The 12,425-nt window shown below is 45.1% G+C and overlaps 1 protein-coding gene across 2 annotated transcripts in view; it reads right to left on the reverse strand.

The window, feature by feature from the left end:
* CCDC90B (coiled-coil domain containing 90B) overlaps positions 1–12,425 on the reverse strand; it is a 76,667-nt gene that overhangs the window by 4,163 nt on the left and 60,079 nt on the right. For both annotated transcript variants that reach the window (XM_077451404.1, XM_077451403.1), the window contains exon 8: positions 10,615–10,729. In XM_077451404.1, the coding sequence (XP_077307530.1) occupies positions 10,615–10,729 (115 nt within the window). The remainder of the gene's footprint in view (positions 1–10,614; positions 10,730–12,425) is intronic.

Raw genomic sequence — 12,425 nt, forward strand, 5'->3', positions numbered from 1 at the left:
CTGAGTCATGGGGGAAAGCTAAAGAATTGTCAAAGGATCTGCGGGAAAAGGTAGTTGAACTGTATAAAACAGGAAAGGGATATAAAAAGATATCCAAGGAATTGAGAATGCCAATCAGCAGTGTTCAAACAAGAAGTGGAAAATGAGGGGTTCTATTGAAACCAAACCACGGTCAGGTAGACCAACTAAAATTTCAGCCACAATTGCCATTTAAATTGTTCGGGATGCAAAGAAAAAACCCCACAAATAACTTCAGGGGAAATATAGGACTATAGGGCACAGGAAATTTGGTCAAAACTGTTGGCAAGATGAATGCAGTATGTTATCAAAAAATACTGGAGGAACATTTGCATTCATCAGCCAGGAAGCTGTGCATGGGACTCACTTGGACATTCCAACATGACAATGATATAAAACACAAGGCAAGTCCACCTGTCATTGGCTACAGCAGAATAAAGTGAAGGTTCTGGAGTGGCCATCTCAGTCTCCTGACCTCAATATCATTGAGCCACTCTGGGGAGATCTCAAATGTGCCGTTCATGCAAGACAGCCCAAGAATTTACAGGAACTGGAGGCTTTTTGCCAAGAGGAATGGGCAGCTTTACCATCTGAGAAGATAAAGAGCCTCATCCACAAATACCACAAAAGAATTCAAGCTGTCATTGATGATAAAGGGGGTAATACACGGTATTAAGAACTGGGGTATGTAAACTTTTGATCAGGGTCATTTGGGTAGTTTCTGTTGCCATTATGATTTAAAAAGAGTAAACACAGCTGATTGATAAATAATAAATAAATGGCTTCAGCCAAACACTAACCATGAGTGAAAGAAAAGTTTTTGTGTTATCATTCATATTCTCAGAAAAATGACCAAGAAATCCTACATTTTGCCAGGGTATGTAAACTTATGAGCACAACTGTATGCACCTTCCTTCTAAAGACTAGTTAGAATAGGCAATTTGAAGGGGAGTGGGAGAAGGTTTAAGGGCCATATGCACAGGCTGAATATGGGGCAGGATTGGCCAGTTTGTATTGAACCGGCCTACGTGTACGACAGCTGGTCCTACAGGCCTCTGTCGAAGGGGTATGCCCGAAAAAGGTCTGCAGATCGGCATCCGATCAGTGCTGACCGATGTGTTCTAGCGCGGGAGGGGGGGGGGGGTTGTCCCCATGTCAGAACACAATGACTCAGTGGGGGAAGACTGCTGTACCAATATCACATAGTTAGTACAATGGCTCCTCACGAGCCCTTCAAAAAAAATAAAAAAAAAATAGTGTGCATCAGGTTTTAGGCTTAGTTAGAGCCTGGAATTCCACTTTAACATGAACAATATACAGTATCTAATGGCAAATCTGCTTTAATGACCAACACAGCAAAGGTAAATACAATGTTGAAAAGACTTGCTTTAGGTAGGGTCAGGGGAGGACAAAGGGGACAGCGGGGCATTTTCCTTCAGGTCAGTAGTAATAAGATAAGATATGTTGGGCTGGTGGCACTGAGTGGAGAGAATTTGGCATTCAGATATTGATCAGAGCAGCACCAACAGTCAGTGACACATAGAGGGCAATATATAGCTACTCACTACCCTGATTGGACTTGGGGAGTGTCACCACATCTGGCAATGGGAAGTCATCAATGCTTTTCATTTGGCAATGGGAAGTCTTTGAGTACGGACTTCATTTATTGCTCTGAGATGTCATATGACTGAAGGCTGAAATCGGAAAAGGAAGCCAATGGTGGTAGATATGAAAAGCTGGGGCATAATGGACCATGTCCGCAAGGAGCACCCACCTTCCACCAATGAACTGGGCCACTATGGCTCACTTCATGTGTTACACTTTCTTGCGCTCACAGAAATCTGCCCCTACCATAAAAAGGGTCAGTTGGTTGCGTTCGTCTCCCAGGCCAAAGTTTCCAGTCCTTCTCTGGCAGAGGAATCGTGGACAGGAAGATCTCTCATTACCAGTAAAGGTGGATCATCTTCTGATCACACCACTGGTGAACCGGATACAACTTTTTAACCACACAGCTTGCATGGTGAAAAGATTAAACATTTGTATGAGGTGAACCTTTAATGCTGGATAATCCTGTCCAACATGCAAAAAATAAAAAATAAATAAAAAGCAAGCAACACAAGGAAATTCCCACACTCCTGCAGACTTGCTTGTTTATTAACAAATTCATGGCCTGGTTGTAGTGAGCAGCACTCGGATCAGCTCTAATACCTGCAAACACTGCGCTGTTCCTATAGAAATAGTATTATAGAAATGGTATTATGCACATGTCTGAATTGATAAAAGGAGCCAATCACCTCCTTATAAGGCAACTTTGTTGGGTGTGGAAGGGAAGGATACCATTCTACACAATTGGTGGACCTGCCACCATATTTGACCCTACTGAAGAATCATTTTCTTAATATGCAATCAAATCACGGGTACAGACTCTGGTGGTGCCTTTGCTCCCCATCATCTCAGAGCCACTTAATGCAACAAATAAAGGCCTTTTGCAATTTCCCCTCTCCGCAGGTGGGGTTCTGATCCCTAGGTACCTGAAAAGTACAATTTCCGTCTTTGCAGATGACAACAAGCTATGCAGTGGAATAACGTCCTTACAGGATGTCTCCAACTTACAAGCCAATGTCAATGCATCTAACTGGGCAACTAAGTGGCAAATGAGGTTTAATAATGATAAATGTAAAATTATACACTTGGGGGCTAAGAATATACATGCATCATACATACTAGGGCAGAGATGGCAAACCTTGGCACCCCGGATGTTTTGGAACTACATTTCCCATGATGCTCATGCACTCTGCAGTGTAGTTGAGCATCATGGGAAATGTAGTTCCAAAACATCTGGGGTGCCAAGGTTCACCATCACTGTACTAGGGGGAGTACAACTGGGGGGATCCATAGCGGAGAAGGATCTGGGGGTTTTGGTAGATCATAAGCTCAATAATAACATGCAATGCCAAGCTGCAGTTTAAAAGCGAGCAAAGTCCTTTCTTGTATTAAGAGAGGTATGGACTCAAGAGAGCGAGATTTAATTTTGCACCTGTACAAATCATTAGTAAGACCTCATCTGGAACATGCAGTTTAGTTTTGGGACCAGTTCTCTCAAAAAGGATATCAGGGAACTGAAGAAAGTGCAGAGAAGGGCAACCAACCTCATAAGAGGCATAAGGATGCGAGGAAAGATTAAAGGAACTGAATTTATTCTCCTGAGAAGAGGAGATTAAGTTGGGATTTGATGAACATGTACAAATACATAAGTGGTGCATATAGTGAACTTGGTGTTGAGTTATTCACTTTAAGGTCATCACAGAGGACACGGGGGCACTCTCTACGTCTAAAGGAAAAAAAATATTTAACGGAAAATTTAACGGAAAATCTGAGTTAGACTTACCGGTAACTCCTTTTCTAAGAGTCTTCCGGGACAGCCCTGAGACCTAGGGCTCCTCCTACCAGGACAGGAAACACGTTAACCCCCACCAGATAAAAGGGCGGTCCTCCAGGTTCCATGTCAGTATTTCTAGAGAACCGTAGGACGTACCTGTAAAACATATGCATAATACACATAACTTCAAGACAAAACCAGGGTGGGAATCCGGCTGTCCTGGAAGATTCTTAGAAAAGGAGTTACCAGTAAGTCTAACTCAGCCTTTCTCCAAGCGTCTTCCAGGACAGCCATGAGACGATGAGCCAGAACTTGCCAGTCTAGGGAGGGACAACTGCCTGGAGGACCTTACGACCAAAGGCCGGCTCCAGAGCAGATAGGAGATCCAGGCGATAATGTTTAATGAAGGTCGAAAAACTGGACCTTGTGGCAGCCTTGCAAATTTTTTTCCGGTGAGGCTCCAGCCCTTTCAGCCCAAGACACAGACAAGGCTCTTGTTGAGTGCGCAGTGACAAAAGGCGGAGGAACTTCCCTTATTTTGTAAGTTTCAGAAATAACTTGCTTTTTCCATCTAGCCAATGTGGCTTTAGATGCACTCTTTCCCTTGTGTGCTCCTGAAAACAGGACAAACAAGGTGTCTGTTTTTCTAAAGGTCTTGATGACCTCAAGGTAGACGAGAAGAATTCATCTAATGTCTAAAAAAGAAGATTTTCTTTCTTAGTCGCCCTTTGGCGAACTGCAAATGGTTGGCAATGTCCTGGGATCTGTGAAATGTACTGGCCACTTTAGGCAGAAATCCTGGAACTGTTTTCAAAACAATCCGATCCTCAAAAATTACACTTACCCTACGAGCTGAGGTAATTGCCACAAGGAAAATAGTTTTTAAGGTAAGTAACCAGAGTTTGAAGCACCAGGGACAGGTCCCAGGTTGGACAACTCCTAACCACTACTAGCCTGGATCTAGAAATTGATTTCAAGAATCTAGCTATAGTGGGATTTTTCCAAGAGAGAAAATTGAAGAAAAACACTGATAGCAGCTGCCTGTACCTTTAAAGTATTAAAGCGGAGGTCCACCCTAAAGTGGACCTTCCGCTCATTGGAATCCTCCCCCCCTCCGGCGCCACAATTGGCACCTTTCAGGGGGGAGGGGGTGCAGGTACCCGTACAGTACAGGTATCTGCACCCACTTCCGGGATAGCTCTCTGCGAAAAGGGGCGTAGATTCTGCAGAATCTACGCCCCTTTCCGAAAGTCCCCCGCTGCCTGCTGGGAAACACACAGATTCCAGAGGCAGCGGGTCCATCCTTATTGCGCAGCGCGACTCGTGCATGCGCAGTAGGGAACCGGGAAATGAAGCCAAAAGGCTCCACTTCCTGATTCCCATACCCAAGATGGCGGCGGCAGCACCCGAGAGACGATCGAGAGATCGGCTTCGGGTGCCGACATCGCGGGCGCGCTGGGCGGGTAAGTGTCCTTATTTTAAAAGTCAGCAGCTGCAGTATTTGTAGCTGCTGGCTTTTAAAAAAAATAAAACGGCGGAACTCCCGGCGGACTCCCACTTTAACTGAAAGACTTTTGTCGACATCGTCTGGAAAAAAATCCAAAATTGAAGGAACAGCACACGTTAATCTTTGGTTTTCAGATAACCATGACTTAAATTTCTTCCAGACCTTGGAATATATGGCTCTAGTGACTGGTTTTCTTCAATTTTCCAGGGTCTTAACTACTTTGTCAGGGAACCCCTGGGCGCTTAGTATCTTTTCTTCAGCTACCAGGCCGTCAAGTTTAAGGAAACCACCTGTGGGTGCAACACTGGACCCTGCGATAAGTCTCGTCTCTTCAGAAGACTCTGTGAGGCTCTGGGACCAGAGTCTGTAACAGAGAAAACCATGGCCTCTTTGGCCAAAAAGGCGCTATTAGGATAAGATCTGTTTCTTCTAGAAGAAGCTTCCGGAGGACTTGCAGAATTAGCCCGATCTGTGGGAAGGCGTAACAGAGGCCAATGGCTATGGATTCACCAGAGCAGCGATACCCAATGATTGATCTGCTGGGTTCAGAGAAAAGAACTTCTCTGTCTTGCAACTGTTCTGATCTGCGAACAAGTCCGCTTCAGGACATCTCCATCTGTTGGCGAGACCCGTAAAGATTTTGGGATGAAGGGACCAATTGTCTTGACATACCCGGTAGTGGCTGAGATAATCTGCCAGACAGTTGTGTCCCCTTCAGGTGCAATACTGTAATTGAGGCTACATTCCCTTCTGCCCATGATAAAATCTTCTGGGCGATAGACTGAAGTATCCGACTCCTCGTACCTCCCTGTTTGTTGAGGTACGAAACAGTAGCGTAATTGTCAGATAGAATCTGGATATTGTGACCCCTGATTTCCATCTAAAATGCCTGCAAGGCTTTCTGAACCGCTAGAAGCCCTCTCTGATTCAACCTTTTTGGTCTACTGAGCAAAATTCGTATCCCAGATACGTAACTTTCTGGGCCGGAATTAACCGCTTGCCGACCTCTTCACGCCAATATACGTTGGCAGAAGGGCTCGTACAAGCAGAATCACGTACCTGTACGTGGCCCTTCAAGAGGCGGCCAGCGGGCCCTTCAAGAGACGGCCAGCGGGCGCGCGCGGGGCAAGCTCCGTGAGTCGGGTCACGGGTCCTGCGGACTCAATGTCCGCAGGGATACCCGTGATCGCTTAACGGGGAGGAAGAACGGGGAGATGCTAATGTAAACAAGCATCTCTCTGTTCTGCCTAGTGACAGTGTCACTGATCTCTGCTTCCTGTGATCGCGAGCAGAGATCAGTGACATGTCACATGTAGCCACTCCCCCCCCACAGTTACACGCCCCAGGACATACTTAACCCCTACACTGCCACCTAGTGGTTAACCCCTTCACTGCCAGTGTCATTTACACAGGAATCGGTGCATTTTTATAGCACTGATTGCTGTAGAAATGACAATGGTCCCAAAAATGTGTCAAAAATGTCCGATGTGTCCGCCATAATGTCGCAGTCACGAAAAAACAAAAAAAAACAAAAAAAATAAATAAATAAAAAAAAAACGCTGATCGCCGCCATTTTTACAGAAAATATATTAATAAAAATGCCATAGAACGATCCCCTATTTTGTAAACACTATAACTTTTGCGCAAAACCAATCAATAATCACTTATTCTGATTTTTTTACCAAAAATATGTAGAAGATTATGTATCGGCCTAAACTGAGGGAAAAAGAAATATTTTGTATATTTTTGGGGGATATTTATTATAGCAAAATGTAAAAAATAATGAGTCGCTCTTTTTTGTTTATAGCGCAAAAAATAAAAACCGCTGATCAAATACCACCAAAAGAAAGCTCTATTTGTGGGTAAAAAAGGACGTCAATTTTGTTTGTAAGCCACGTCACCTGACTGCGCAATTGTCACTTAAAGCAACGCAGTGCCAAATCGCAAAAAGTGCTCTGGTCAGGAAGGGGGTAAATTCTTCTGGGGCTGAAGTGATTAAGGAAGACTTTTTCGTTTATTAACCAGTTGCCGACCAGCGCACGACGATGTACGTCGACAGAATGGCACGGGCAGGCAAATGGGCGTACATGTACGTCCCTTTAAATTTGCCGCCCTGCCGCGCTGGTCGGGACCCCCGTGAGTCCGGTCGCGGGACCCGCGGACTCGATCGCCGCGGGCATCCCCGCGATTGTCTCACGGAGCGGCCGAATGGAGAAGTGCCGTTGTAAACGACATTTCTCCATTCTGCCTAGCAACTAGTGACGCTGATCTCTGCTCCATGTGATTGGAGCAGAGATCAGTGTTCACTAAATGAAAGCCCAACCCCCCCACAGTTAGAAACACACCCCTAGGAACACTTAACCCCTACACTGCCACCCACTGGTTAACCCCTTCACTGCCAGTGTCATTTACACAGGAATCACTGCATTTATATAGCAGTGATTACTGTATAAATGACAATGGTCCCAAAAATGTGTAAAAAATGTCCGATGGGTCCCCCACAATGTCGCAGTCACAATAAAAATCGCTGATCGCCGCCATTACTAGTAAAAAAAAAAATAATAAAAAATTATTAATAAAAATGCTATAAAAACTATCCCTATTTTGTAAACGCTATAACTTTTGCGCAAACCAATCAATAATCGCTAATTGTGATTTTTTTTACCAAAAATATGTAGAAGACTACGTATCGGTCTAAACTGAGGGAAGAAAATGTTTTTTTATATATTTTTGGGGGATATTTATTATAACAAAAAGTAAAAAATAATGCGTTTTTTTCAAAGTTGTCGCTCTATTTTTGTTTATAGCGCAAAAAATAAAAACCACAGGGGTGATCAAATACCACCAAAAGAAAGCTCTATTTGTGGGAAAAAAAGGACGTCAATTTTGTTTGGGAGCCACGTCGCACGACCGCGCAATTGTCAGTTAAAGCGACGCAGTGCCGAATCGCAAAAAGTGGTCTGGTCTTTGACCAGCAAATTGGTCCGGTCTGCAAGTGGTTAACCAGCCTAGAGACTGAAGGAAGTCCTGTACGGTCTGGAGATCCGCCAATAACTTTTGGTATGACTCTGCCACCACTAGGAGGTCATCCAGGTAAGGGATAATAGTTATTGCTTTTAACCTTAGCGGAGCAAGCACCTCCCCCAACACCTTTGTAAATATGCATGGGGCTGAGGACAGCCTGAAGGGGAGGGTTGGAAATTGAAAGTGCTGAATCTCTGCTCCCATCTTGACCGCTAGTCTCAAAAATCTTTGGAAGGCTGGATGAATAGGGATGTGCAGATCCCTCAAATCCAAAGTGGCCATGAAGCAGTTTGGGTAAAGCAGGTTTTTTGATTGATTACACCGTCTCTATACGAAAGGGTTTGTACCTGATTGAACGGTTTAGAGACTGGAGGTTCAGGATAAGCCGATATATATTCCCCGACGGCTTTCTGATGACAAATATATGGAAATGAAATCCCTTGCCCTGATTGACCGGGGGAACCGGGATCAGGACCTTTTGATCTATTAAGTTTCCAATTTGGAGACCCAGGGCCCTAGCTGGTCTTGGGGAGGGAAGGTGACCAATAATCGCTCTGGCGAGCACTCTCACCTAGCAGTAAGAAGGGTCGCTGGTTCAAATCTCAACCACGCCACTACCTGCCTGGAGTTTGCATGTTCTCCCTCTGCCTGTGTGGGTTTCCTCCAGGTACTCCGGTTTCCTCCCACACTCCAAAGACATGCAGGTAGGTTAATTGGCTTCTGTCCAAAACTGGCCCTAATATATGAATGGGGATGTTGGATTGTGGGCTCCTTGAGGGTAGGGACCGATGTGAGTGTGCAATGTACAGGGATATGGACAATTGTAGACACTCACTCAGGTTGGACTGGATGGACTGGTGTCTTTATTCAACCTTACTAACTATGTAATTGTACCTTTATCAAGTGTCCTATAGATAGCCTTTAATAAGTCCTCTACATCTTCCAATGATAACTTATACCTTGAGCCCTTTGCGGATTCTCTATCCCTGGGCTGGAGAAGAATGGGTAGATCCAGCTTCAGCCTCAGAGTCTTCACTCTCCGCACTCTGCTGTGGAGTGCTAGGAACGGCTGAAGTCCTAATTGGAGATGGACCGTCTGAGGAGACTTGAATCTTATCAGAGTTTTAAACAAGCTAAACGTAGACTTAAGCTCATCTCTAACAGAAGTCAGCATTTTCTGACAGGAGACTACCGGGTCATCCTTAACTAGGCTGCCTATACATATGCGGCAAACTGCTTTGCTCCATGAGGAGCTCAATTTGTTTCCGCAAACTACACATTTTCTTTTTGGTGGCTGCGCTTGGGCCTTGTCCTGAGTCTTGGTCTGCAAGAGAATAAATGACCCCAATAAATTTTATGCCACATACACTCCATAACACCCTGTGCAGGAGGAAAGGAAAATGTGCCCCCTTCAACTATCCCCTACTGGTTACAAGGGGGAGAACACTCACAGGATGTGCAAGCAAGTAAAATACACTTCAGGCTTACCTGTGAGGTGCTGATGTTAGGGCCTGCTTCCGCTGCCTGTGCAGGTATCGCAGAGGAGTCCATCCCGCCCCTGTAGTGTTCCACAGCCTCTGCTGGGTTTTGCTTTTTCAAATACCAGCCTCCCTGTTTGTGCCATTTTAGAGACAGGAACTAGTGTCTCTGGCACCCGCTGATGAGGTCACACGCCCCGGAATGGACCCCGCCGGGTACTTCCGGTGGGCTAGCTTGGAATGCATAAGTTCCGCCCCTCCACGTGCGTGGCTTCCGCTCTTCCACTGCACACTCCAACAAGCCGACTGCCGCCATGTGGCTCGCGGACAAGCACTCAGGCCTACACCGCGGTGCTGACATTCACAATGCACTGAGAAGCAGGGACAGTAGCCACAAGCTTACTCCCCCGGTGGATGTGGCACTCTGGGACCTAAGAAGAAGGTAGGAATACCACCTCAATTGCCACAAGAGCCACGCTTATGAGAACTAGGGGAACCAGTTCCAGGAAACAGGTTAGCCCCCGTCTGGAGGAAACACTAATACTGACATGGGACCTGGAGGCCCGCCCTTTTATCTGTCCTGGTAGGCGGAGCCCTAGGTCTCATGGCTGTCCTGGAAGACGCGTAGAAAAAGGTTTCTTCACAGTAAGAGCTGTGAAAATGTTGAATAGACTCCCTGCAGAGGTGGTTTTGGCAAGCTCTGGAGCTTGCTTAAAGAAAATCCTGGATTCTTTCCTTAATGTACATAATATAACTGGGTACTAACATTTATAGGTAAAGTTGATGCAGGGAAAATCCGATTGATCAGGAAGGAATTTTTTCCCAGGCAGTAGCAAATTGGCACATACTTTGCTGGGGTTTTTCGCCTTCCTCTGGATCAACTGTGGGTGAAGGATTGTATATTGGATTGGATTTTTTTTTTTTTTTTTGGTTGAACTTGATGGACTTGTGTCTTTTTTTCAACCTATGTAACTATACTGACAACCATCCTACATGTTTGGGAGTGAATTAGTGAACCACAATATGAGGATGGATGAGCAAACAGCTCACCTGCAGGCCAACTTTTTGGGTGAACTTCCACTTTATCTTATCTTGAATGGTCCTTTAGTGAATAAGAACTTTTTCTTCTTAAAAACTTTCCACCCCAACCACTACGGACGATGAAACAGAAAACAGAATGAACTAATTAGGAAGACCAATCTTCTTACCGGCTAAATAACGGATGGTGTCCAGTTTATGGGACTCCATGAGGGTTTTCAGAGAAGCGATGTCTATATCGATCTTCTTGTGGATCTCTGTGATGACGCCATCGGTAGTCGCACTCTGTAAAACGTATAAAGTACACATTAGAAGAGTCCATTCGGCTTTGGGCAAACACATAGAGCATGTATCCACAGCATTGCCAATTCAACTTTGTTACTTTGAGTAAAGTACTTATTTCAAGCTATATGGATTCCATTGGAGGGCTTTTTGAGTCCCTTGTGGTTAAACTGTAGCTATAAATAATACATTTCTGCTCTCTTATGTGGGATATCCCCATTATATTATCTCTTACCCCTCATAATGTCCTTGGACTCCCCTCTAATCCCAATTATATTATCTCTTACCCCTCATAATGTCCCTAGACGCCCCTCCTATCCCCATTATATTATCTCTTACCCCTCATGTCCCTGGACGCCCCTCCTATCCCCATTAGATTATCTCTTACCCCTCATTATGTCCCTGGACGCCCCTCCTATCCCCATTATATTATCTCTTACCCCTCATAATGTCCCTGGACTCCCCTCCTATCCCCATTATATTATCTCTTACCCCTCATAATGTCCCTAGACGCCCCTCCTATCCCCATTATATTATCTCTTACCCCTCATAATGTCCTTGGACTCCCCTCTAATCCCCATTATATTATCTCTTACCCCTCATAATGTCCCTGGACGCCCCTCCTATCCCCATTATATTATCTCTTACCCCTCATAATGTCCTTGGACTCCCCTCTAATCCCAATTATATTATCTCTTACCCCTCATAATGTCCCTAGACGCCCCTCCTATCCCCATTATATTATCTCTTACCCCTCATGTCCCTGGACGCCCCTCCTATCCCCATTAGATTATCTCTTACCCCTCATTATGTCCCTGGACGCCCCTCCTATCCCCATTATATTATCTCTTACCCCTCATAATGTCCCTGGACTCCCCTCCTATCCCCATTATATTATCTCTTACCCCTCATAATGTCCCTAGACGCCCCTCCTATCCCCATTATATTATCTCTTACCCCTCATAATGTCCTTGGACTCCCCTCTAATCCCCATTATATTATCTCTTACCCCTCATAATGTCCCTGGACGCCCCTCCTATCCCCATTATATTATCTCTTACCCCTCATAATGTCCCTGGATGCCCCTCATATCTCCATTATATTATCTCTTACCCCTCATAATGTCCCTGGACGCCCCTCTAATCCCCATTATATTATCTCTTACCCCTCATAATGTCCCTGGACTCAGGGGCTGAACACAAGAGATCTAGAAGATTCCTCTATTCATATAAATGGGATGAATGAATGAATCCCCCAGCTAGGCTATTGCATTCTGACAGCTGCTAGTACTGGCTGTCAGAATATCTGTGCAGTGCCTGCAGTTCATTGGCTGCAGATGCTGGTTGGTCGACAATTTTCAACGCGCCTCCATTGCCAAAAGCAAACTGATTAATTGACTTCTGTTGAGCCAGCAGGGCCACCCACTGTTAGAATTTCATCAGATTTCTCTGAATCCGCCAAAACTCTAATGCCCCGTACACGCGATCGGACTTTCCACCAACAAAACCGTGGAATTTTGTCTGAAGGATGTTGGCTTAAACTTGTCTTGCATACACACGGTCACACAAATGTTAGCCAACAATTACGAATGTAGTGACGTACTACGTGTTTTTTCAGCTCTTTAGGGCCACCCCCTTGGACTCCTTCTGCTAATTTCGAGTTAGTAGAAGTTTGGCGAGTGTCGATTCGCACTTTTCTT

The sequence above is a fragment of the Lithobates pipiens genome, unplaced genomic scaffold (assembly GCF_037356315.1).
Source record: "Lithobates pipiens isolate NorthernLeopardFrog02 unplaced genomic scaffold, aLitPip1_a1.2 Scaffold_23, whole genome shotgun sequence".
In the NCBI taxonomy this organism is placed as follows: Eukaryota; Metazoa; Chordata; class Amphibia; order Anura; family Ranidae; genus Lithobates; species Lithobates pipiens.